The following is a 27740-nucleotide window of genomic DNA, read 5'->3' as shown; positions in this document are numbered from 1 at the left end:
AAGACCACTTTCATCGGGACGGTGCTAGTAGTGACTCTAGCTCTCTTCTATGTGATGCTAGTTTAGATGATCGACCTTGTGCCACTACTAGCTCATTTGTGACTTGTAACACCGTAACTTGCATTGTAACCTCTAATGTGAATGCTTGTGAATCATGTGGGGCTAATGTGAAGAACTATGTATGGATAAGCTGTGCCGTTGTTTATATGCTGTTATATATCCCGTATTGTGCTATTGTACCGTCATATACAACCCGTATAAATACCTGCCAAGATACAAAAAAAAATTCGAAATCCTAGCAATGGCGCACTAGTGGACCATCTCGTGGCGCACTACCACTAAGTAGCAGTGGCGCACCGCTACCGATCCAAAGGGCGCACCGCCCCGTGATCCTCTCCGAGACTAGCAATGGCGCACAAGGATAAGTAGCAAGTGGCGCACGTCCTGGAGAGGGCAGTGGCGCACGTACTAACGCAGCAGTGGCGCACCTACTAGCTGGACCAGTGGCGCACGCAAAACTGTAGCAGTGGCGCACCTCTTCTACACAGTGGTGGCGCACTGCCTCTGACCAACAGTGGCGCACCACTTTGGAGTAGTAGTGGCGCACTGGTGGGCATGTCAATGGCGCACCATGCAGTGCGCCACAGGTATCTAGGCTAGTAGTGGCGCACCCCTAGTGCGCCACTACTATGTGTTAGCAGTGGCGTGATAACAGTGGCGCACCACTAGTGCGCCACTGATGGCTATATGTGGTGCGCCACTGAAAGCCTTTTTTCTAGTAGTGAGACATACACTTCGGGAGCTTGTTCCTCTCGGGTCTTTGGACCCTAGACGACTTAGTGGTCTTGGTGGTGTTCTTGGGGCCTCCAATTAAGTTGTGGAGATTACCTCAAGCTTTGTGCTTTGTGGCTTAGTGGTGTTCTTGGGGCCTCCAATTAAGTTATGGAGATTTCTCAAGGGAAAGGCCTTTGTGGCAATTTATTGGGAGCCTCCAATTAAGTTGTAGAGATGGCCCCGAGCTTTGTGCCGGTTCGGTGACCACCCTAAGGTTTCATAGTGGATCAAGGACATCCCTTTTGGTGGGAATTCCCAAGGAGAATACGGTGGCCCTCGTGCATTTGGAGTGACTTGTCCTCCACACCGCTCCAACGGAGAGTAGCACTCGCAAGAGTGTGAACTTCGGGATTCATCGTTGTCTCCGCGTCACTTCGGTTATTCCTATACCCGAGATCTTTACTTATGCACTTTACTTTGTGATAGCCTTCGTGCTTGAAGTTATATATCTTGCTATCACATAGTTGCTTGAATTGCTTAGCATAAATCGTTGGTGCACATAGGTGAACCCTAGTTATATAGGTTTTGTGCTTGACAAATTAAACGCTAGTTTTATTCTCCATATTCGTAAAAGTTTTAAACCGCCTATTCACCCCCCTCTAGGCGGCATCCGTGTCCTTACACCCGTCGCACCAAATAGGTTGTGCGCCGGCGGTAAGGGAGCATCACCGGTGCCCCTATACAGTGGCGCGCCGGTGGTAAATAGCACCGGCATACCTAAAATGGAGTGCGCCGGCGGTAACCTTTGCAACTATAGGCCTTTTCCTAAAAGAAGAAGAAATTGAGGTGGGCTACTGAGACGGGGTCTGAAAGGAGTGAAAGGGACTCAGTTTATGACTACATGGCAAGTACGACTGACTTGGCGGCCTCTGAGGAGGACCGCCGTGAACAATGAGTGCCCTGAGCCACAACTGTCCTGGCTTGGGCGGAGCTGCGACACTAAAAGAGATCCACGACTTAGCGCGGAAACACGCCCCCACGGTGATGTGCGTCCAAGAAACCCAACTTCAGAAGGCACATGTGGAAGGATTAGCTCGATCGATAGGTTTTGATAAGTGTTTTGCTGTAAGTAGTTCAGGTCGTAGTGATGGCCTTGCTATCTTTTGAAATAATAATATATCTATAGAGATTTTACCGTATTCACAGTACCATATTGATGCTATTGTGAAGGAAGTAGGAAAGGAACCATGGCGTTTGACGACAGTGTATGGTGAGGCCCAAGTGGCTAAACGATTCAAAACCTGGGATGTCTTGAAATTTATTCGATCATCGTCACCATATCCGTGGGTCTGTGTGGGATATTTCAATGAAGTACTGCATCGACACGACCATATCCGTGGGTCCGTGGGCCTGCTCCGGGTCAGTGGGGACGTGCGGTTGCTCACCCACTGCACCTCCTCCTCCGCCGCCTCAGCTTCTGCGTCTGCTACGTATGCCTCGTCCCACTCCTCGAACCGTGGATCGATAGAGTCGTCGGAGTTGTTGTCGATGTCGGCGTCGGGCTACGACGGCTGTGGCTGCGGTGGTGGTTGAGTCGCCACAGGCGGCGTGCAGCCGTTGCGGCCACGCATCGAGTAGGTCGTATGGAGCCGCTGCGGCATTGTTGTGGTGGAGAGGAGAGGATAACGCGGCACCAGTGGTGGAGATGAGAGAGGATAGCGCGGCGGCGGTGGAGATGAGAGGATAGTGCCGCGGCGGTGGAGGGCTAAATAGGGGTGCTAACTACCCGCAAAGCAGCCGAGGTGTCGCATTTACGGCGGCGTCTGCACGTGGACCGGTGATCTCATCGGCGGCCGCCGCGCTTCAGCTGGGGCGTCGCATTTATGATGCACCGTCGTTTCCAACGCGAACCGTCGCCTCCTCTCACTTCCAAGACGGCCCCATCCGCGAAAACCGACGTGCCGCGAGACGCCGTTGCGCCCGATTTGCGCCCTTCGAGAAGGGGCCGACACGGGGTTGTCGACGCTTCTATTGGGCTCGAAACCGCGCCGGCGCTTTTTGGTGTGCGCCGGTGTAAGCATAAAAACCATACCGGCCAACCCCCAAAATACTATCGGGTTCGCTATCGAAGCCGCCGGTGAAGATACTCTTAGGACCAACATGTAGATGTAGATGCTATGAGGAATAGTCAAACCCTTAATTCCATAGGTTAAAAAAACCTAAAATAACACTCTAACCACACATTTCTCGTGAAAGACGTGACTATCTCGTGGCGCCACATATTTCTTACGTTTTCTTTAAAAGGGAACGGCCCCGAAGGACCAAGATGTCACTGCATTAAATCCAGGCGGTGGGAGTAAAAATTACAACAATTGCCCCAAGGAACATAAAAATTACATCCTAGTTTTGAATTTTCTCAAAGAGGACCATAGATCTAATATTGAGCCGCAATCGATCAAGTATTTCTCCACCGATGCTGACGTGAGGTGGAATCTGCCGCGCGGACACTGCCTTCATCACCGGGGACTATGTCACTTGGAATCATGAAAGTGTGGAACGCCACCGCCGAACCACCAAAGTACCCCCCCCCCCACCCCCACCATTTTGGCAGTTGAGATGCCGCCTTTTGGCAAGGATCGATGGCCTACTAAGGAGCATCATAGGAGAGTTCTCACTTGTACCAGGTGCTCCCCGCCGCTGCCAAGCTTTTGTCCTCCATCACACCGTTGCATCCTCTCTTCTTCCCTCGCCACCAAGTTCGTCCAGAGAGAGAAGCTGTGTTGTCCATAGGAACGAGAGCTCACTGCAACAACAAACCTTATTGACGGAGTAGCCAGTTTCGTTCCTCTCCGCGACATCTAGCTCCATCATTAGGACCGCCCCGACGATGAAGAACAACTCCAGCAGGCACTAGATATGGCTCAGGAGACCTGACAATTTCCTCCTTTCAAGAAGCCTTTGTCTAGCATAAAGCCGAGATGGCCTACATCACATATTGAAACACCTAGCTAGTATATATGCTACAAGCTCCGGTTCCTCGCCTTAGCACGTCCCGGTCAACATCGCTGACTTGGATGTCCTTGGGTTAGCCTAGCTCACCAGGGCCGACTCTCAACTTCTTGGACTTGGAGGAGCGGAAAAGGAGAGAAGGGTGTAGTGGTTCTTTTTGACCAAAAGACCATAGTTTCTACCATATTTCTTACCTCGTGCCGTGCTTTTCACATGCGCATGTAAATTAATTGGTTTTGCACTGTCTCGCATGCATGTAAACGATGATATCATCCAAGATATTATCAAACTCCAAAACTATTATCTCATTATGTTTTGACCATTGGCTTAGTCGCGAAGAGATATTCAAAAGTATATCCCATATTTACATATTTTGGACAACTTTTTGTCGGTAATTGCCTGATTATCTAACTTGCGCCATGCATCACACTCTCTCCCATGGAAGCAACTCACCATATCATCCAAGATTCTCTCAATTCTAAAGATTATTTCAATTCTCAATCATATTATACCATGCAGCCTAAGTTTGCTTACTACTGCACTAAACTATGATTTGGTTAACGTATGTCGAATCACACAATCACATACACGTTCGGTCCACATAATTTGTGCCATCGAACTGATAATTTTGGGGCACGGAGTGTACGTATGGCCGGTGAAACAATAGTTTGATGTGTCGATGGCTTTCGATGTGGCGGAGGGGAGCGCCTAACCATCACCCCTTAGCGATGGTTTATAACCATCGCTAAGGGGAACCATTTAATGGACCTAGCCTATTAGTCGGTTATTTCAAAAAAACCAGACTCGAAAATTTGCTTAGATTCAAATTTGCCCAGATTTGAAATTTGCTTAGATTTAAAAATTGCCCAGATTGGAAATTTTCTCAGATGTAAAATTTGCTAAGATTAAAAATTTGCTTACTTCGAAAATTTGTTCGAATTTGAAATTTTCTTAACTTTAAATTTTGCTCCACTTTAAAATTTATTAAAAAAGAAAAAACAGAAAAAATCAAAATACGAAGAAAAACCAAAAGAAAACCGCAAACCAGAAAAAAAACCCAACGAAAACAGGAAAAAACGTGGCCTACAGCCTCCCAGCAGGTTAATGGGCCACGGTCCAAAACGGCCCGCGGGTGAAACCATGCGGGCGATTGTTGATAACTACCACCCACGGGTGATGAATAGGTTTTGGCGTAGCGGAGCCCACTGGGTGGAACGGTAGGTCCCACCCTGAGAGTTGGCCCAACATATACATAGGGCACATGAAAAAAGAAAGTTAGAAAAAAAAGCCTAGCCCAGCTTAGGCCTAGCGTCTCACCTTAGCAAATTGGAGTTGGATCCGCTTCGTGTCGATGTTGCACTCTGGAAGAGAAAAAAAAACACGCGAGGTGGCCTGTGCGGCTGTGCGGTGCATCTGACTTCCCCTTGTCTAATTGCAAACGTATTTTCACTAACGTCACACATGGAACAGTTGGCCGTATCTTGTGGCTGTAGAGGGTGTATCTTGTGGCTACATACGACTGTCCTTTTGTGCAGCACAGCCGCACAGGCACAGCTAGCCTAGCGCCAGGTAACGTACGTTACGTTTGTCCAGCGTGCATGGTTTCCCCCATATCTAATTTGACGGTCAACAGTATGCTCATGCCATTTCCCCCATATCTAATTTGACCGTAGGTAATTAAAACGTGCTATATATACACACCATCCGGCCGGCCTACACCTCTCTTGCTCACATATTACAATTTCGTTTCTTCCTCCTGGTTCAAGTCATCCAGCAGATCCTCGGCTCCTCATGCTGCCTTGTGTTTCCTTTGAACCAGAAGAAGATCAGTATCTCTTCTAGTTTGGCTTAAGGCTAATACCCGAAAGGCAAGCCTTAACTACATACCTTGTGCATATTGTTAACTCTGGATCTACATAAATCCTTGTATTCTTGGTAGTATGCCTGTACTTTTTTAGATCTAATTTTTCCTTCTTTTTCTGTCCATGTCCATCGGTCCCATGTTGGTTAACTTTGTGTTTCTTTGAATCACCAGATCTATGCCATGCTAATTTCTCTTTGTGTATTTTTTAGACTAGATCTACCCATGCATGTTTTCTTGGACTTGGTTTTTTTTTGGTTGTTGCTACCTAGATCTGTTTTTCATACTAAGATATTTCTCTCCAGTTCTATTTGTTAAATAAAATTCCCCTTTCCACTATATCATGATGTACATGTTTTAGACTAGCTAGATCTACCCATACATGTTTATAATTCCTGGACTAGCTTGGTAGTGTTTTGTAGCTAGCTACTGTAGATCTGTTTTCATACCACGTATTTCTCTCCATTTCATTCCTGATTAACTCTGTGCACGTACGTAGTACATGTCTTCTGCTCTTGCTTCTACCTACTGTCCGGCCTGAACATGTGTGCCTGTAGTAGCTTTCCTGTGGAAGAAATTATAAAGTTTTACGTGATGTTGCAGCTAGAGACATGGCTGACAAGGGTAAGTCCAAGCTTGTTGACGAGGACCTCCGTAGTAACAGCAGCAACGAGGGAACACGTAAGGAGGTATGGGAGGACGATGCTGTCGCCGCTGCTCTTGGCCACCACCGCCGCGACAGGAGCCTCTTCCTCGGTGTCTTGCAGGAACAGGTAATTCATTCTTCGTGCCTGCCAGCTCCGTATAATAATTAATGTACTGCTTTAAATGTATATATGCATATCTAACCATTATTATAGTAATTGCCTTGTTGTATTGTATACTACTGCACATATATGTGCTGTTCACTGAATTTGGCCATATATGGCTTCCATCCACGCACTCTCCAATGGATCGTTACCAGTGGGCTGGCACCTAATTACTCAGTATCTGCTGGATGCAATGGTGGGGGTTAATTAGTTAATGGGTTATAAATTTGATCAAGAAATTATTTTTGGAAACTATTTATACATTAATAGTGATATTATTTTGTATAGATGGAAAATACCATTTTTGTGAACTTTTCCAAAATAGTGATAGTTTTTTTGTGACGTTCCAAACTGATATTATGCAGCCCTGGCTGGTACTTTTTTAGGAAAGAAAAAACACTGTTATTTTTTTAGGAAAGACAAGCACTGATGCATTTTTAGGGAAAGAAACACTGATTACATTTTTGAGCAAAAGAAACACTGATACTTTATTTTGAGTAAAAATAAAAAATAATATTTTGTTTTGAAACTCAATAAAAACTGATATTTGATATTTTGTTTTCAAACTCAATAACCACTGATACTCTCTTCTGTGTGAAAAAGGCCTCATTTGGGCTGAATTTGCTTGAAAAAGACTGCTACGTCTTTCTTTATCTTTCGTAATGGGCTGCTATGTAGCCTGCGTGGTGAAACAAAGGACCTTCTATTCGGTCCAGCGCAATAGACTACTATAGCCCACTTTAGTTCGTGAACCGGGAACTCTAAAAATGTCACTGGAATATCTGGAATCGGCGGCGGCGGGGCAAGCTATAGAGGAAGCCGGGGACCCGACGGTCGCTGGCGGACCTCGAAATGAACGCAGCGTATGCACCCGGAGACGGAGGCCACGACTGCGTAATCGCTCATGGACGCCTCGTCAACGAAGCTAAGGTCGCGGGCGATGGGGGAGAGAGACGGATGACGGCGACAGAAACGTAGATTCCAAACTCCAAACCGCACTGGTTTCGTGTTCGCCATCCAAACTCCAGTCGAAGCCAAGCTATCGGCAGGGCAGACAAAATCGGCGCTGTGACGCCGGTCGGGCCAATGTTCGTCTTGTTCTAGGTACGCACTTCAATCGAACACCCAATCCCGCAACCACAGTGTAATCCGATTCAGTGCATGGATCTTAGTTTTTTTTTCTTATACTACCTCCGTTCCAGATTAAGTATTGCAACTTTTTTCTTGGATAATTCAGGTCTAGTTGGAAACAAATGCTTCCTAAAACTGAAGTGTTACAAAACCATACTTTCTCCGTTTCTAATTATAAGTTGTATAGTTTTTTGAGAAAAAAACTAGTTGTACAACTTGTCTCGATAACTTTTTTTGAGATTTGATTCTATTTTCTTAACTTTTGCAAACTCCTCTATTTTCTCACGTAAATTATCAGGCGTAATCCCATCCAAACATAGTGTAATTTTTCCTCCATGTGTATTCTTTCATTTTTGTGCCAAAAACTATACACCTTATATCTAGCAACAAAGAAGTAGTATTTAACTAGACCAACAGTTTAGTTTCAGAAAATAGGCCTTCGGTTGTTTTCCCAATACTTCAAAAATAGCACCTTTTGGGAGATAAAATACTACAGGTTTTAGTCACAGCTAAACACTTCAAAGTATTTAAACTGTGACATTTTTAGGAACTATATAGTATTGCTGAAATATTTTGAAAATAATTTTTTACCATTCTATATCTAGACAAAGCTGCGTCAATTAATTTGGAACGAACGAAATGCTAGCTTATGATACTCCTAGTTTATGGTGCAAGGTCGAAATATTGACAGCCCACGGGTCCCTTTTCTTATCCGAATGGAGGGGAGAGGGAGGAGAACACCGCTGGCGGAGAGGAGGAGAAGGGAGTACCGCCTTCGTTGTTGCCTCTAGATCTAGCCTACCCTTGCATTCTCACCCTAGCCCGCGGCCGCCTCGCCGAACCCTCTCAAATCTTGGCCTCCATTGGTTCGTTGCTGCCCCGAGACCCCCTCTAAGCCCCTCAATAGCCTTGTCTTCTACAGTCACCGGTGAGCGCTCCACCCCAGAACTCCTAAGTTCCTTGCTTGTTCCATCTGAGACGATGTCTTCTCCGTGGCGGCTCCCTAGTGGTCCCCGGGACGTAGTCTGTGGTGGTGGGTCATGGCAGTGGTGGCATAGGGAGAAGGAGGTACCATGGTGTTGTCTGTGTCATCGCGAGAGGAAGAATTGGTAGAGGGATGGGGAATAAAGGATGGAAGAGGGGATAAGTGCCTTCATGCGGGTTGGGCCCACCGAGGTGAACATGTGTCGCACATTGATTGTAGGCATACCCACCCGGAATGATGCTAGTGTGATGTATATGTTGTCCATAGAATGGAGACAACCCATGGTATTCTTAGAGGAACTCTAGGCTCTAGCAGATCCCCCATATGCATTCCCCATAAACCTGCTATGGGGATCCCCCATATCAGTTATAGGGGAAATGGAGGTATTGCAATCCCCCAAAACAACACCCCCATATCATTTTTTTACAAGTGGCACCTTATCATCATTCCAATCTCTCTCTCCTCCCTTCGTCCTCTGCCCGCAAATCGGTCGTACGATGGCCACGATAGCCCTCTCCCCGAAGTTGCCTCTAGGTTTTAAGTTGAGCTTCAAAGCATGGCCAGACCAACGGCAACATTTTTTTTCTCCTAGAATCTAAACATTCCCAAGTTTACTACTCACTCCAAACATTCGAGAAACAAATAAAAGCACCAGGTTTCCATTTTTCTACTTGTGAGTAATGACAGGTCTCCCCATGTTGCAATGGTTAGTTGGATTTCTTTAAAGATATTATTGCATGTCACTACATACCGTACTCTCTTCATTGGCTCCATCTGCGCCGCTATTAGTCACCCTTTGTTAATAGAGAATGTGGTAAACGGATTTCCTTTTCATTCCGAATAGGAACAAGCCGTAACTACATGGAGAGGCCAAGGACCAAGTACCGAAACAAAGCCTACCCTTCGGCATTGCATACCTATGGTGGTAAACCACTTTCTAACACTTTGTATCTTCTTTGATAGAACAAGACAACGGAACATCACAATGCATGTCCTGGAAGACCCTAGCGTTCTTCTAACGTCGAAGAGGACCACATCATCAGGGCAACCATTGATTCGTACCCTAGCTCCTTTTCTTCAGGGATGCGCTCTCGGCTCACCTGGCACCAATCCTTTATGGAATCTAAAGTCGAGGGAGAGAGACGACCAACATCAACCTACTTGTTCTTAATGGATCATTGCCCTTAGAGTTACTAGTGGCAATTATTTATCACATGTGGGAACAAATGATTGTATATGCCCAAGTGGAGCTTGTATCGGTTTTAATATTGGTATGAAAGTTCAAAATGTCATATTGATGTGGTCTGAATATGCCAATTGGTACCAATATTGGAACAACAAAAATCTCATTAATTGCATCTTCCCCCAAATCTGATGTGCAGCAAAGTGTCGACTTGAATTAGATCCACCATAACATCATTTATGGTATTTGTAGTTTGTAGTATTCTTGGTCGGAGGTGTAGGGGAATCGTTTGAAGAGACTCTGAATTTCGGGAACCTTGAGCCATGCTCTTGTCCCATTTTGTACACAGGGCATGTTTGCAGTTTGGTTATTGAAACCTTATTTCTCAAGGTACCTGAAGCATAGAAGTGGTCGCATGAATAGTTCCACCAGAATGTAACCTACACCTTTTAATGCAATCCATGTTTTCGTCCTTGAAGGCTTATTTCTCTATGCACAAAGCCTAATTTTTTGGGATGATTTTCATACAAGGTATGCTTTGGTCCTTGAATCATTGTTTATGAAGGTGTCTAAAGGACGACACAACCTCAAAGGCACCCTTCAATGCCCAAAGCCTACTTTTGGGGTGAAGGGAAATGATACCTTGATTTTTGTTTCTATTTTAAGTGGCCTTAGTTGTAGTAATTGGCGATTCACTATTGTGCTCCACCAATGAAATATCAAGTTATCACCTTGTTGTCAAAGTGGAGGTCATGTGTAGCGATTGGTTGCTTTGTGCATTGCTCCTCAAAGATGGGTACTGAGTTAACAACATCGTCGTGCCAAAGTGGAGACTAGGTGGCATCCTTATAATAAATAAAACACGTACCAAGGTGAATCCCATCATATAAATTTGGCAAACATAATTGAATGATTTTGTATGGTTATACCAGCTGAGATGTCTACATATAGAACTAAATATGAGTTCTCTCGGGACAAGATTCTACTTGCTTCTTTTTCTTCGAGAACACACAAATGACCTTTGCGTTTCATTTCATTGAAAAGGTACGGGTTTCGTTAAAAGCCTCCTAGGAAGCGAATTCCTGTGTACAAAATGAAAGCTCAATGGACATCCTAGGTCGTAGGAAGCACAACACCTAGCCCTAATGCGCCAGCTTTGGCCCAATGCATAGATTCATCTTTAATTTTGTTGAATAGAATGCTCGCAGATGACCTTGCATTGTTGAAAATGCAGTCGTTCTTGTGCTTCCATATCATCCATGGTGTGAGCAATGTCATGGAAGAAATGCCTTGTGCATCGTCTTGGTGGTGCTTTGTCTCACGTGTGCCCACTATCCAACAGCGATGCTTCATTGGACGGAGGGATGCACGTCATGCACAATCATGACAGGACCCCGTGCTATACTTGCCTGGGCGAGATCAGGTGGCGCATCCTCTCTAGTTCTTGGTCATAGAGAGGGAACCGTGGGTGGTGCTGCAGCCCTCGGCAAGCGAGATGGTCGGCAGTCCAACAACAGTCCAAACTGGCAAGGAAGTGGAAGAATTTAACTCGCGGTGGCGTCGATGTCTTCCAATAAGCTTCCATGTGCTGCAAGACATTGATCCCTGGAAGGAGGCTAGGTAATAAGATTAGGAAGTTGTCATTCCTAGTCCATCTCCACACCAGTTTAACAGGTTCAGTTGACAACGTCATGTCTTCCAACAGTCGCCAGATTTGCACGTATTGACCGATCTCGTGTATAACTAGGATCCCATGGATGTCCCGTGCTACTTGCTTCTTTTGACTCCAGAAGCTTTTGGTCATGCTTGCTTTGATGTATTGTTGTGGCTATTACATGGAAACAAACTAATGGTGTTGCACTCATGTCAGTATCAACTCTCGAATGCGAGCCTCATTCTATGATGTGAAAGCCACCTAAGATCATGAACCATGAGGTTCCTTTAGTAAACTCCTTCCAAAGATGAAATATGCCGTATAAGCTTATGTAATGTTTACAAACATTTGTAGTAAAGAAGTGAGCCTAGCGCACTTGGTTAGGAGCAAATAGAGATAGGAAATAAGATTTTAAGTTAGAAAGACTTTTGATCAGTTGGTTGGTTGGAGGGGATGTGAATTAAGGAGGGAAGAGGAGATGTAATTCACATGTTGAAATCCCAATAATCTCTTACCCGTGGGATCATGGTAATTGCAACGTGGGAGCGGGAAGAGGCATTGAAATCCCCTTCCCCTTCCCTAGGATTGCCAAACATGTTGCAAATGTGAATGTCATGGGGAAATGAGATCTCATGTCATGTACCGAAGTCCTTTCCTTGTGATGCATTTGGAGAGTTGTTTTTTTTATTTGAATTATCATCTACAAAACCTCAGTGCACAAACTCTTAGAGGAAAGTACTATGATGAATTCCTCCGTTAAAATGTTAAGGTACGTGTAATTATTGTAAATCACATAAAAAGACTATAATTGAAGCCTAGATGAAGGAGGCATCCTCCATAGGGAATAGTGAACAATTGACATAATGTTAATAGTTTTCTCTATAATAATGGATATGTAAACATTTTTTTCTTTTTTAACAAACAAACCTCTAGACACCTACCGAAGTTGCGAAGATGACAACGCTATCTGGGATATTTTTCTGAAAAGGCATCTTATAAAAAACGGCTGAGATTTGAAATACAATGCCCTTTGTGGAACATACCATTTATGGTGTTAATGTTGATACACCATTGTTACAACATTCCCACGGCTGTAGTTTATAAATGAGCCAAAACCTATTCTAACATGCTAAACATTGCCTTTCTAGCACAACTAAATGAAACTTTCATGTAGTAGAGATGTAACTACGCTCACTCCTAGGAAAAAAAATTATATCCATGCTAGCATCACTAGCCTCTCCATGGCCATGCTCCGTCAAAGACAATTTCTTGCAAGTTGCAACTCTGCTCACTAACAAGTTCAATGCCCAACTCATTGTGCAATTTATTGTAGGAGTTGCATACCTAAATACGTTGGAGCTCATTGTGGCTAGATCCTTTCGAGCTCATGATCCCCATGTATCTTGCGGAGACCTGGTTCCTCCTTGGACCATAGATTGAAAACATAGATGTTTTTAAAACGGAGGCAAAAGCTTTGCCTCGTTCATTAATTAGGAAGAAACTGTCCAGATTTTAAGAGAAAACCAAGCGAAAACCTACAACAACAGGGCCAAGCCCACACAAAAGGCAACACAAGAGACCACAAAGCAACATCAACCAACACTCGAAACACGATACTCAAACAACGCGCCAACAAAGACTTCCCATGCGTCACACATCAATCAACTGCGGGTCCAGGATAGGCAGCATCCAAGGTGGTGAGAAAATCGTAAACCTCTCTAGCGACGACAGTTCGGGACACCGCTGCAAGAGTTGTGAGTTAGTAACCACATCACCAATAAGAACCACATGCCTGCCGGGCCTAGGAAAGAGAGATATTGCAGTATTAACAACACCACTCTTCTCAACCAAGATCACACATGATCTGCACCATCGGTGCCAAGATCCTGTCTATTCCCTCGTTCTCATAGGTAGCCAACACAACAGGCTGCGGCAACTGGCTGAGACTGACATGAGGAGAGAAACAACGGTTGAGATGCTCTTCCTGAACCGCAGATGACATCTGGTGAGCGGAGCCAAGTGGAAGCGAAGCCCTGCCCGCTACAAAGAATCACCAATGGGTGCCAACAACAGCTTGATCCTTGCCACCTCTTCACGAAGGGGGCGAGACGCCTCCTTGACGTGGTTAGCAACCAACTGATGGAGCTCCATTCTTAACAACACAAACTTCCACTGAAAGTGAGAGTCCAAACTAGCGTTGACATTGAACCCCTCGCAACACCTTGGGGAGGGCCTTGGCCGCGATGTTGTAGGTGACGACGAGCGGCACACGACCTCAGCCCAACTCCGGGACGCTGAGGGATGACAAGGCTGAGCGGGCGGAGAGCGGCTCCGTTGGCAAGGAGCACGTGGATCCGGAGAACTAGCACAAGTGTTCGGAAAACATAGAATTTGTTTCCTTTGGTTTAGGCTAAAGATCGTTCAAGTAGGTCGACCAGTATGAGCTAGTGGGTTTGTGGTGAAAAACAAATAGTATGGTGCTATCCTTTTCGAAATGTTTTTTCTTAAATCTACAATACTACTAACAAAAATTCCCCACTTTTCTAATGAAAACGATAGTTAATCATAACTTTGTGTTTTGTAATTCTATACTTTATTGCAATCAGACTTAAGCTATTTAACCTGGTAAAACCTCAAACAATATTTGGGGACTCTTACTAGCACAATGTGCTAGTTAGTCTTCCCATGATGCAGGTTGTAATAGTTTTTCCCCTATGGAGAGAAAAGTGGTATGGGAATCTGCCACCTCATGCTGACATCATTCTTTTTAGTTGCTAAATTAGAATTTAAAATGATTTTTCATCGCCATCAGTATACGGTATCATGGTTTGCTATGTTAGCAAGGGAAAAGAAGTCGCAATGTACAAGATATATCATCTAAACCATATCAATAAAATCAAATTGTAATAACATATGTTTTGTAGTTAAATAAAGACAAATTTTGCTTGTAGTTTTAATGTGGATATACACCCACTAGGCCTATCGAACAAGTAAATTTCCTTATCGGTGTTGAAATTTGCCACATCTCTTCCTATTATATAATACTGATTTACAATTTGAGCCGTATAGTTAGAGGTTGAAGCAACTAGTTCAAAAAAAATGTTATGTACAATCAAAATATTAGTCTAGTTAGTACAAATGCGCGGAGGCCTCGATCTATCGAGTATGGAGTTGAATAGCGGAATGAATGTCCGCAAAATCAATAAATGCATCAATGATGTGTGTTGATGGTGATGGCCCCTTCTTGCTCCCTTATCTTTGCCCCTGAATGTTAAGAGCGACCATTTGCCTCGATAGTAGCATATAATAATATATATGTTTTAAGACATACCAATGCCATAGAGGTAGAGATTTTATACCATAAAAGTACAACCATGCAAGTCTTATGTGTGTGGGGAGCAACCTCCTAAAACATGACAACCAAGTTACCATAAACTAGTAACCAAGTGCATATAACCTTGGTTTCAACCTCCTTTTCGAAAAGGAAAAAGTAACTAAGTGACAATCATCAGTCAATTATTGATGGAAAAAAGTTGTCGAAACATGTAATCATAGAATCTAGTTTTGAAGATTTTGTTCGTGAGGAATCCAACCGGGCCCTTATACGAGAGATTGGGCTAATTGGGTGTGTGGCTGGTTGGCAATATTTTGTAGGCCATGTTGAAAACTTTGGGCTAAGGCTGTGTTGGGGCATTTAGAATAACACTTTAGAAATATTATGATGGATTTAGTGATTCCAGAGTATAACAGAGCCAATTTTTCCACCATAAAATCATATTTATGATATATTGGACATAAAGGGGTCAATCAGGTATATGCGCATGCTTTTAACAATATGATATTTCTTATATAGTACCCCTCATTCCTCCAAGATGTTGGAGCCAGGATTCAACCAAGCCCCAAGCCAAACACTAAGTGCCCATATACCCCGGGAAGTACCAGATAGCAAGGCATAACAAATACCTAGAAAAACAAATCGATTAAAGCTACAATAGTAAGTTTCACCCGCTTTATTGAACCAATCCACTAAAGGAAGGAGAAATATAAAAATACGGAAACAAGATATTATACTAAGCTGTAGTGGGATAGCAACCTTTCTGGTCTTTTGGACTGGACTCATGGTTCTTGGTTCTTTTATGGAGCATAGCCGCCAGTGCGGAAGGCGTCTTAGCTTGTGGCTAGCTCTAACTGGTGGGAGGCAGTTCAGTCTTGGAAGCTCACAGAGAGCTCCAGGTATGCACGAAGGTCAAGATGGCCCAGACATGCATAGCGTCACCACGAGCATTCGTGGTGGTACTTGGAGTTAGGATTCGTCTCCGGTACAGTTGGCATCAAGCCAACAAGCTTTGTTCTTTTTTCTTGTAAGTTGTTTGCTTAACGGAATATATGGCTTGGTGAAAAATATTGTGAGTCATCTATGAGATTTGTCGGAGGGCCGTGCTAGTGGGCTTTCATTAGGAGGACTGCATGGATAGGAATTTGTAGGCTGAAAATCATAAATCACAAACCAAGCCACAAACCCACATATAGATAGTGAAGAAAAAATTCCAGGCCTAGGCCAAAGCCCTAGGCGTTTAGGGCCCAGCTTCGAGGGCCTCCGCCTCCCCTCTCCTCGTATTTATTGCTTCCTCCTTGATCTCAATGTTTCCCTAACCTCTCATCTATGTTCTTCCCATCGCTGCAGCCACATCTAGCTAGGCTCTTCTTGTCTGGACATGCACGAATGGAACCTGGGTGCGGGCGCACCCAGTTTTCCAAAAAATGAAAAAATGCTATTTCAAAGTTTCAAAAAAATATGTAGTAAAATTTTGCATGTACATATTATGTTGATACATATTTGTGTGCATTTTCACGAAAAAATACTATTGTATGTGGTCTACACACAAATGACAAAATGTCCAAATGACAATAGTGAATAGGAATCTGTACTATTCATAGGATCCGAAATTTACATTTTGTCATTTTTGTGTAGGCCACATACGATGGTATTTTTTCGTGAAAACACACACGGGTAAGTATCAACATAATTTGAACATGCAAAAATTTACTTCACATTTTTTTTAAACTTTTAAATAGCATTTTTATGAATTTTTCATAACTGGGTGCGCGCGTACCCAGGTTCCGTTTGGTATTTTCGCTTCTTGTCTCCCCTTCCTTGTCAACCACCCTCCTTCTCCCTCCCGCTACTTGTGCCACCGTTTTGATTAGGGTTAGGGTTAAGTGACCACTACCAATTCTGACCGACCATCGATACGCGGTCTCCACATCATCTTCACAATCGTTGTTTGGCAACTAGCCAACAATATAAGATTGGTCTAAGATGGCTTCACTTCATGAGGATAAAACAAGTTTTTTAGTTACCAGTAGCACGCTCAAAGGAGTGCACATCATTTTTATTACATGAGACCAACAGCTGGACGGTGTGGATTAGGTTTATGGTTCAGGTGAGCGGCGATGATCTGGTAGTGGTGAAGCTGGTCGGTACTGGCATGTAGGTTGGAGGTGACTGCCGCGGTGGGCCGGTGGTTCAGAGGATGTGGTGTAGCGTGGGCACTGAATGTTTTGCTAGATTCAACCTAGGGAAGGTTGATTATATTTGTGCTTAGTGTTTCATATTTTGTATCTTGTCCCATCTCAAAGTTAAAATGAGAGTGTTCTCGATAAAAACATGCTCTGAAAACCTTGCAATCTACATTGGTTGGGACAAATTATGACGCTTTAGCCATTTATAGTTGACTAACTGCTGATATATGTTCTGTAGAAGGTGTACTGCATTGTGCTTATACTATGATACACTATGAAATAGTTCTCTGCCAAAAAACAACCAAAAATTTACTTCTTGTTTCCCTATCTTAGAACACTCCGACTATTGTACATGAAATTTACATTGAGGAAAGTCATCCATCTTTGAGTCAATATTAGGTGTGATCCACTAAGCAGTTAGCAATCAGTACCAAAGAGATCACATATGGACGGAATTTACCCTTGAAACTACCATATGGTTTCAGTTGGTTGCCTGTTTTTTCATTGCTATGTTTTACTTATTGGATGTATATGCACCATGAGCTATTTCTCTTATAGTACTGAAACGTTGCCGTTTCCTTTTCAGAATGATCCAGGGAGTGAAGAGCTGGCCCCAGACAATCAAAATGTGCCTATAAATGACACAAAAACAGATCAATGTCTTCCTCAACAGTCTTCATCTGCCTCCTCAAGGAGTGCATTCCAGACTTCCGTCGAGCAACATGCACAACAAAAGGTTGATGTCGAAAACCAGGAGTCATGTATGCGTGCATTGATTGACCCAGACGAGGAATATGCCTACAGACTATGGACTCGGTCCCTGGAGGCTATGAAGAATCACTACACTCCTGATGCTGATGTTGAGAAGGCATTATCTGGGCAACATCAGCCAACTACAAATGCTCCTGGAAATGGAACAATTTCTGATTTTTCTCAAATCCGAGATTCTGGCGGTAGACTGGGCAATATCCACAATTCTGACCGTGTAATGTCCACTCATGTCGATTCCCTTCTTCAGCAGATCAAGCATCCAGTGGACCATTTTATAAGACTGATTCATATCAAGGGTCACGTACCTGCTATCAGGTGCACATAACTCATGCAACCCTCAAGTTCATTATTACATGGTTATGTTGTCGGAAGTACTAGGCAGTAGTTTCAGTCCGTATGTCCATAAGGTTATTCATCCCATTGTGCTATGTGTTCCTTGAAGTGCTCGCAACCTTATATTGCTAAATCACCCATTACCCTTCGATGTATTGGACATGCAGTGTTGATCCAAATGGGAGTCGCTTTATCCTGAAGAAACTTGACACCGCAACTACTGGGGAGATAGTTATGCTCTATAACGAAATCACTCCTCTAATGAAATCACTGATCATTAATGTCTTTGCCAATAATGTGATTCTCAAGGTTTCTTACTCCAATCCTTTATATTTGTAACTCGAGTCTTTGATTATGCTGGGCTAATCTTGCATAACCTAATGTACTTACGTTCTGTTTTTTTTTCATCAGCTTCTTGATTATGGACCATCAGTCTACACCAGGAAACTCATCGGTAATCTGATGGGGCATGTGTTAGACCTAAGCCTTCAGCTCTATGGTTGTCGAGTGATCCAGAAGGTAAACTGAACAGTGTGCCTTTCTTAACATTTCTGGTTGGAAATAATTAGAACGTGCCTGTGGATTGCAAGGTTGCGCTTTTAGATTTAGTAGGCTGTAATGTTCATATAAGTTAGAATATAACTGAATTATGTTGTTCATTATATGTTATTCTCCTATTATTGTATTCTTTATCTTAAATAGCTTCTGCTGTAGATATTATGACCTTCTCAAATGCATAATTTTGATTAAGTTGATTATGTTTTGTCCTAGTTAATTAAGTTTGTACCATGATAGGCTTGTTGTTTCACGGTGAGCTTGATCACTAATGGTGTCTCTTTCTTCAGGCTTTTGAAATAACCGACACTGATCAGAAGGTAGAGATGGCCAAGGAGCTTGGTCGCAACATATTGAAATGTGTTTGTGACCAACATGCAAACCACGCCATCCAGAAATGTATAGAGTTTGTGCCACCACAGCATATCCATTTCGTCTATAGAAGCTTACGTGGGAAGGTCAAGATGCTATCCTCCCATCCTTTTGGATGCCATGTCATTCAGGTTGTTAGATTGGACATGCATTTTTGGTTGCTTCCTACCTTTTGACGTTTGTTTGTATTTGTTCATTGCTTATCCTTTTCGTTCTTGTGATTTTCCCAGAAAGCGTTGGAGTTCTGCAGGGATCCGCAAATGAAACAGGCGCTTGTCACGGAGATTCTTGAATCTGTCAATGAGTTGTCGGTAGATCCGTATGGAAACTACGTTGTCCAGGTAAAAATATGGAGTGATTTGCAAATGATGATTTAATAACCCCTCAGCGAAAAGAAGATTTCAACTCCGTTTTACGGGCATGTTGCAGTACATTGTGGAGCATGGAGAGCCCCGTGAAAGAGAAATTATTGTGCTAAAATTTGAAGGGCTGGTTATGCAAATGAGCCACGAGAAGCACTCTTCCAACGTCATTGAGAAATGCCTAATCCACGGCAGCTACATGGACCGCAAGCGGATCATAGTTGAGATTTTCTGTGCTGCGGGTGGCACAACCGCAGACCATCTACTGGTATGGCTCTTAAGATCATACCATCCATTGTTACTCTTACGACATGCGTAGCAAGCTGTACATGAGTACATGACTAATCTTGTGTGGTTGTCTCATGGTCCAGGGTATGATTGTCCACGAATATGCGAACTATGTGATACAGAGGATGCTTGAGGTGTCGCGGGAGTGGCAGGTCGACGTGATTGTGAAGCTGGTGAGGCGTCACGAGGCCATGCTGGCCAAGTACCCCCACGGCAGGCACGTGATAGCGCAGGTCGAGAGGGTTGTCAATGCTAGAGCGGGGCTCCCTGGCTCTGTTGCACCAGCATCACCCCAGTTCCCCTAGCTGCCTGCCTTGCCTAAGCTGTGGTGATTTGCAGTCATTCGTGTATTGAACTATGGTGAACTTTGTTGCTCTTGTTTTCCCGATTAGGAGAAACGGAAACTCTGAGCGGAGAAGTGAACTACAACTTCCGCTGGTCTCTAGACTTGTGACGTCTGCCGATTATGTATACCGACTATCTATTATTTCGTCAGAACTCAATCAGTTAAGTTTCAGACTTCTAAAATATTTGTTGTTTCATTATGCATGCATGTTTTAATCTGCAGTTCGATCAGGTAGCATAAAAGCATGCTCCATAAATGTAGCTACAGTTTGTCCAGGTATATATAGCGATCGATAGCGATCCATGGATCATTCAGGCTGTGGTGGGTAGAATATGATGAGGTATCGGTTGGCCCTGAAGCGGTTAAGGCTTGAGGCGTTGTTGAAGGCGTAGCTGTAGGCCTTGGGGAAAATGGCTTTGAACATGTGCGAGAAGATGGTTGTGCTTGCACGAAGGCAGCTGGTGTCCCCGCCACCTTCCCTTCCCGGTCACTCACATCCAGTGCCGACGGGCAAAGTATTAGATTGCCGTATACGTATGTACTCTGGTTTGCTGAAGAGGTAGATGATGCTGGTTGCTTACGTTACGAGTAGTAGGGATTGCCATGGAAGATGATGACACTGATGAGGAGGATGAAGTGCTTCGGGGAGGCCATGACGTGCGTGTTTGGCAGTTGGCAGCTGGAACTTGGAAGTAGTACTATAGACATATTAACATACTCCATTATACCCTGGGGACCTAAATAATTGTAGCACGATGGATCCAGACATATTTTATCCCTACTAGGAAGGTGAGGCGCGCCGTGCCCGTGAGCGATATCGTGGTTGTAAAGCATCTGTGGCAATGCTGTTAATTAGTCAAGATGACTAAATTGGCATGAACGAAGGCAGGCAGTTGGAGTAATTACACAGGGGTACTCAAGTGCTTAATACTACCAATACACTGGTGGTGTTTATAGATAATGTTATCGCAGTCAGCAGAGTTCATACTTCCGATTGTGACAGGTAGGCAAATAACATTTGACATGTAATTTTGGTGGCTGGCATTGACAAAATAGATATCTTGATATAGATCACCAGTCTGGATACTTGTTCACTTCTTCGGCTAACCTCGTTTGTTGCTGCAGATAATACTTCGTTGTTTAATTTGCTGCAAGGAGAAGAGTTAAGAGTCAGTACTCTTGGTCGTGCTGAAATTTTTGTCAGGTGTTTGAAGTTTATCTTAAAATCTGACCTGGTAGCGTGAAGCTTTCTACTTGGATGCCTTCTTGTTTTTATAGGTGCTACTGCAGACAATGAATAGTGAGTTCTTGGTATCACTGTAAACTGACTAGATTGAGAGCATGGGAGTAAATGTACCTCTTTGAGGTATTGTATTAGATGGCCTTCAGTTTTTTCCTTGTTATCACTGCAATCCGGACACTTTCCTAAGGTTGGCCAAAACAAATCCAAACTCTCTCTCCAGGATTAGTGCTCCACTATACCTACCTTTTTCTTTTGTAGCCCTTCAACCTTCCTCAGCCACATCAAGTGTTAAGTGCCTACATGAAACCTGCAGAAATAGTCCTCAGTACATAGGCGGCTGATAACTGACAGGAAACATTATCATATAATTAACAGTAACTGAACATCAACAAACGCTCCTTACAGTGCGTTAGCGAGGCAGTAGTGCTCCTGTTCTTTTTTAGGTCGAGCAATCTGGTGACTTATGTTATGCTCATAGTTTTGGATTTAGTAGAACATATGGGACAATACTTTCACCATATCAGCTAGACAATAATTTCTAATGAGGACAAACCATGGATCCAATACTAAGCAGGGTCAAAAACACGCATATGACTGACTGCAACTCAGTGGATAGTTAAAGTCCATCAGAAATTCTTGATCTATAGGTCCTGAATACTTTTGGACTATTTAGATACATCTATTTTTGGGCAATTATTTTGAACCGGAGGGAGTAACTTATTCCTGGCATCTACGTTTAGTTAAAACCTAAGACAATGTTTGCGTTGTTCTGTAGATATAAGTGCCAGTGTTATTTTTTGGTACTTTTTAATAAAGGGATGTGTGCATCTATTGATGCAGGGGCCAGGGCCAGTGTTACCTTTAATTGGGTTTGCTGCAGAAATAGTTCAGAGGTAGAGTGGTCTCTTGCCAGCAACTAAAAAAATGAGAAAACCCCGTATAAGCATAACATGTAGATTTAAAGGTAAATTGTAGATGTAAGTGGCAGTGTTACTTTCAACTGGGTTTGCTGCAGCAATAGTTCAGAGGTAGAGTGGTCTCTTGCCAGCAACTAAAAAAATGAGAAAACCCCATATAAGCATAACGTGTAGATTTAAAGGTAAAAATAATAGTAAAGAAAATATACAAACCGTAAGGCGCATGATCAGCTGATGGTTCGAAAGTAGCATGTACTTGAGAACTAACCAGACCATGAATATAACAGGTGGCACAACTGAAGGAACCGATGAATAAGTATCAGTAGCAAAAGGCAACCGAAATCCAGAATTCTCGGCCAATATACTACTATACTATATTTGGGAACAAACATCTTTTTTCTCCTAATTTTGAATTTTTTTGGAGATTAACATTGAGCTGACACGTGGTTGGCTTTCTGCTGGTAATTCTTTGTGTGCAGTTTCGGTGCTCCTCTAGAATTTTCTTTAGATCCCGTTTGAACCGGTCTAGCATCAATGTTGGTCTCCTATCTATGTGTCCATAGCTCTAGCACCGCTTTACCCATCCCTTATTTCTTTTGTCTCCCCACGTGGGCCATCTAGATGACTCAGGAAGTCTTCAACCGACACACGTTTTCAGATATGTTCCTCTCCTCTCTCCACTCAACACGAGGGATTGGATGTCGAGGATCTTCCCCACACCACCGCCGCTGCCGACGTGCGTCCGCCGACGATGGCGAGGACGGGATCCGCCTCGACGTTCACCTCCCGCCCCGCTCCGCATCCGGCGGCACCAAGACATCGGCGGCAGCGCCGCCCTCCACCACCCGTAGATATGCATCTACATCGGCCTCCCCTGCTCCCACATGACCTCCTACCTGCTCGACCCCCCTACCTGAGCTCTCCGGGGCTGAGCCTTCCCCGGCCGCGAGCTCCCGTTGCAGAGCTCCTTTGTGTCGACGGCCGTGGCGGGGGTCGGGTCCCGCTCCGGTGTCGCAGCCGTCTGCAAGGCACTCCGGCTCCCCGGACAGAGCTCCTCACCTGGACGGCGCCTAGCCTTCTCCATGGTCTCCGCGCATCGGCGCTCGGTGCGCAGCATGCCCGTCGACCTGGCCCTGGAGCTCGACGACGCCGACGTCATATGGGGCGGAGGAGGCGCTTTCGTGCGCGCCGGCGGCCGCCGTCGCCCGGGTGTGCTGAAACTGCAGGTGCTGCCCCTCGGCCAACGGACGCAGACGGCGTGGAGCCCTCGCGATGGAGGCAGAGAAGGCTGCCTGCAGGCACGACGACGGTTGACGGCAACCAGGCGACGGCAAAGCGCTGCGTCCAGCCGGTCAGGTATTTACCACTTCTCCAGTCGCATACACATAGCAGATAAACTTGGGTCGGGAGCTTTCGTCAAAAAAATTCCCCACGCGCGATTTCAGGACACTGGGCGCTAGGGAGAGGCGCTGTTTCTCAGCGATCTTCACGCGACCTCGGGGCGGGGTAGACGCCGGCAGGGGACGGCGATCTCGAGGCGGAGCAGGTGCGGGCCGCAACGACCTCAGCAACCCGGCGAGCGACCGGCGACGACGATCTCAGGACGGGCTAAGAGGGGGCGTTGACCGAGCCAGGCGCCTGCCGGGGACGGCGAGCTCAGGGCGGAGCAGTCGCGGGCCGGTGGCGGTGATCTCAGGGCAAAGAAGGCGCGGGCCGCCGGCAGCGACCTCCGGCTGGAGCAGGCAGGAGCCAGCGAGCCACCGTCGACGGTCGCAAGGAGGAGGACATGCGGGGAAACGGCAGGCTGCCGTGTGGGTGTCTGAGATCGGCGCCGCCCCTTTTTCATCATGCGACAATGTTGGTCGGAGCTTAGCCGCCTCCAGTCCCTGCTCATCTTCGTCGCACACGGGATCCATCCAAGTTCTGACTCCTCCACTCGACGCCTCTTCTTAGCGCACAAATCTTGGGCGGCCGGATTCTTCCTTCTGGACTATAGGTACAGCCTAATCCCCACCTTTGCACACGAATGTTGGTCTTCCCGTTTGGTCATGATTATGTATCATAGCCCTCTTCTTTTGTTTTTACAGAAACTTGGAGTTAGCAACCAACGTTGGGCTGAATGCGGAAATTCATTCGCATCCTCTCTTGGTCTCCTCCTTTATACAAGCCATCTGTTTTCGCTACAAGCTTCTGTTAGTTTTACTTATATGGAGTTGTAAAGATTTCGTGTTTTTGTTTTTTTTTCCCAAACGATCCACAAGGATCGAATTTTCATTATCAGGGGAGATAACGAAAATACAGCAGTGTTCACGAACAACAAAACAAAAGCGGAGGATCGCCACCTAATGCTAGCGTTTTAGGGGGAATATTACAAACCAGCATACAGTTTTTAAAAGCTAACAGCATGAGCACCCCTGCCTACAGCCAAAAGGGGAAGATCTTGCTCAAAAGAAACAACTACAAGCATATATCCAAGAGCAGTCAAGCAGCAGCGTCATCATTTGCATCTTCTCCAGGTTCTATTATCCTCCAAACGCAGAAGATCGCCACGACCATCGTTTCCAGAAGATCTTACTCCAGCCACCTCAGCCAGGCGCAAGAGCCCGTCTGCACCAGCACGAAGATCTGAAGCATCTTGTTCTCCATGTAAACCTGCCCAGTATTTCATAAACACAGCAGCGTAGCTGGTTAGATCAAAGGGAGAACTAATCATCTTTTGCTCAAAGCAAGCTTTATTTCTAGTTTTCCAAATAGCCCAGCAAATAGCTGCTAAACATGCTATCTGGGTGTTGCGGCTGACTGAAGCAAATTGGGGAAACCACCAAAAGAATTGTGAGAAACTCCCAGGCCGTGTGGGAGATTTAACAGCAGTAGCCACTGCACTCCAGACAAATTTGGCTGCAGAACAGCCAAAAAAGAGATGTGAGATGGTTTCTTGCTCACCGCAAACCGGCAGCTTGGGATTCCCGGACCAATTGCGTTTGAGGAGGTTGTCCTTAGTGGCTATTGCATTATGCCAAATTAACCAGAGCCAAATTTTGATTTTGAGAGGAATTTTGCTCTTCCACGGATGCTTAAAGGATCTGTCTCTACCATTCCCACATATCTGTTTGTACACAGATTTCACAAGTAAAGCAGCCATTTTTTGACCATTTCCACCTAGGATAATCATTTTCCTGAGTCAAATTTGTTTGATTCATCAGCTGAAGCAATCCAGCCTCCTGAATGATGAGATCAGGAGTCAACCATCTTCTATAAGAGAATCTCCATCCCATAGCAGCAGCTCCAGCCACAGTAATATTCTGTTCATTACAAATATCAAACAACACAGGGAACATATCCTTGAGAGGCCTTGTGCTGCACCAAGAATCTCCCCAAAAGCTGGTTAGCAATCCATTCCCAACATTCATTCTTCTGCCACAGAGATAAAGCTCCCTGACTTTCAACATATCAGACCAAAGTGGAGAATCTCCAGGCCAGCTTTTTGCAAAATAAATGCCTTTTCCTCTTAAATATTTCAATCTCATAAAATCCTGCCAAGGCCCTGTGTCATGCTCCAGCTTCCACCACCACTTACACATCAGACTAATGTTAAATTTGGCCAAATCTTTAACACCCAAACCACCTTTTTGTTTTGATTTACAAATCCATCTCCATTTCACAAAGTGATATTTTCTTTTATCAGCACTACCAGCCCAAAAGAAGGATCTAATAGGCTTATCAATCTGCTCAATATTTGTTTTGTGCAAAAGCCTCACGGACATCTGATACACTGCAGTGCTAGCCAAACAAGCATCTATTTTAACCAGTCTTCCTCCAATGGTCATAGAGTTACCAATCCAGCCACACATTTTCTTCTTGGTTTTTTCCTCCAAGAATCTCATGTCAGACACTGAGGCCCTTCTAGCACAAACAGAGTTCCCAAATATTTGATGGGCCAACTACCCATCTGGCATTTGAACAAATCAGCATAAAAGCTCTGTTTTATATTGTCATCTAAAATCATCATTGCTTCACTTTTATCAAAGTTAATTTTCAATCCAGACATGGATTCAAAAATGTAAAGCAAGAGTTTCAAATTGATTGCTTGCTGAACATCATCTTGCAGCAATAAAATGGTGTCATCAGCATATTGTAAGATTGCCACCCCATTCCGTACTCGGATTATCTCGCGATCCCGTGATTAACCCATTGTCTTGAGCCAGATGAATCATTTTAGCCAAACTGTTAGCAGCCATGTTAAATAGGAAGGGGGCAAAAGGATCACCTTGCCTCACTCCCTTGTGGCTAGTAAAATATGGGCCCACTTTGTCATTAACCTTGACACTGAGGGTCCCACCAGCAACTGATTTTTTAATCCACTGCATCCAATTATCATTGAATCCTTTCTGCTTACAACAATCAAACAGAAATCCCCAATTTACTTTGTCATATGCTTTTTCAAAGTCAATTTTTAGGACTACACCTCGTTTCTTCCCGACTTTATCCTCTCTCAAAATTTCCCGAAGCAACTTCACACCATCCGAGATGTACCTTCCCTTAATAAAAGCTGTCTGGCAGGGAAGTAAGAGCTTACTCATCACAGGAGATACTCTAACAGTCAAAGTTTTTGTCACAATCTTGAAAAAGACTTGCAACAAACAAATTGGCCTAAACTTTTGAATGACATCAGCATCAGCTGATTTTGGAATAAGGGTAATAACCCCATAATTAATTCTATCCAAGCCAATTTTATGATTAAATAAATCATTAAAAACATGCAGGATATCAAATTTGACAATATCCCTGCAATGTTGATAAAATTCGATGGGAAAACCATCAGGACCAGCTGCCTTGTTTTTCTCCATGTGATCAACAACATCTTTGATCTCTTCCAAAGTAAAACGTTTATCCAACTCAACACGATCAAGAGTATTAAGTTTTTCTCTTTCCGTCCAAACATCATCTCTTAATCTAATCCCGAGTCGAGTCATCGGACCAAACAAATCCTTGTAAAAGGCAGTAGCATGCTCCAACAGAGCAACATCACCTTGGATAATTGTATCTCTGTTTTTCAAAGAGAAAATAGTTCTCTTCCTTTTACAACCATTGGCAGCTCTGTGAAAGAAAGCAGAATTGCTATCACCATGGAGGAGCCAATTCTCTCTAGATCTTTGTCTCCAGAAGGATTCTTCATTGTCCAAGACTGACAGCAAATCCTGCTGCAAAACACTTCTCCTTACCCTTTGTGATGGAGATAATGGAACATTCTCTTCCAGCTCCTCTAGTTCCCTCAATTCATTGGAAATATCTTTCTTCTTTTTAATATCTGGACCTCTCAGATTAGCTCCCCAACCTTTCAGAGCTTTCTTGACATTTTTTAGTTTCTTCATTAATCTGTCCAGACTGTCCTTGGCAAGTACTGGTTGCTCCCTGTTATCACCAGAATTTGACCGGATCAGAGGTGGGCCGCGATTGAAGATGGGCTTGAAGAATATACATAGAAGAAATACATGAATCGGCCTTGTTTACAAAGTTTGGGCTAGTTTGCCCGTGTATCTGTAACATAGTAGGATACGTGTCGATTAGATAGAGTTTGGCTCGTGCCCGGTTGGGATTATTCCCACGTTAGAAAGTCTACGGAC

General features: G+C 44.3%; 1 protein-coding gene and 1 long non-coding RNA gene across 2 annotated transcripts; one reads left to right on the top strand and one right to left on the bottom strand.

Annotated features, from left to right (window-relative positions):
• The first annotated feature begins 6255 nt into the window (after positions 1-6255).
• Positions 6256-19915, top strand: LOC124696215 (pumilio homolog 1-like). The gene is made up of 9 exons (XM_047228975.1): positions 6256-6417; positions 17516-17841; positions 17923-18015; positions 18201-18342; positions 18445-18552; positions 18879-19091; positions 19191-19301; positions 19390-19590; positions 19694-19915. Exons 1-9 carry the CDS (start codon positions 6256-6258, stop codon positions 19913-19915), a joined length of 1578 nt encoding a protein of 525 aa, XP_047084931.1.
• Positions 19916-21397: 1482 nt separating this feature from the next.
• LOC124701772 lies at positions 21398-22479 on the bottom strand. Its single transcript, XR_007002222.1, has 4 exons — positions 22385-22479; positions 22194-22250; positions 22059-22115; positions 21398-21506 (listed from the first exon to the last, which is right to left on the bottom strand). It is a non-coding gene; the product is annotated as an uncharacterized LOC124701772 (long non-coding RNA).
• Positions 22480-27740: the final 5261 nt, after the last annotated feature.

The sequence above is a fragment of the Lolium rigidum genome, chromosome 3 (genome assembly GCF_022539505.1).
Source record: "Lolium rigidum isolate FL_2022 chromosome 3, APGP_CSIRO_Lrig_0.1, whole genome shotgun sequence".
NCBI classification, from domain to species: domain Eukaryota; kingdom Viridiplantae; phylum Streptophyta; class Magnoliopsida; order Poales; family Poaceae; genus Lolium; species Lolium rigidum.
This window is presented reverse-complemented; position numbering and strand designations above follow the sequence as displayed.

What these genes read in the sequence shown, in the direction of transcription:
- LOC124696215 (XM_047228975.1), top strand. Translation starts at nt 6,256, where the DNA reads ATGGCTGACAAGGGTAAGTCCAAGCTTGTTGACGAGGACCTCCGTAGT. An exon ending in ACTACAAATGCTCCTGGAAA is followed by an intron (nt 17,842 to 17,922) that starts TGGAACAATTTC and finishes CCGTGTAATGTC; the next exon opens with CACTCATGTCGATTCCCTTC. An exon ending in TTGGATGCCATGTCATTCAG is followed by an intron (nt 19,092 to 19,190) that starts GTTGTTAGATTG and finishes TGATTTTCCCAG; the next exon opens with AAAGCGTTGGAGTTCTGCAG.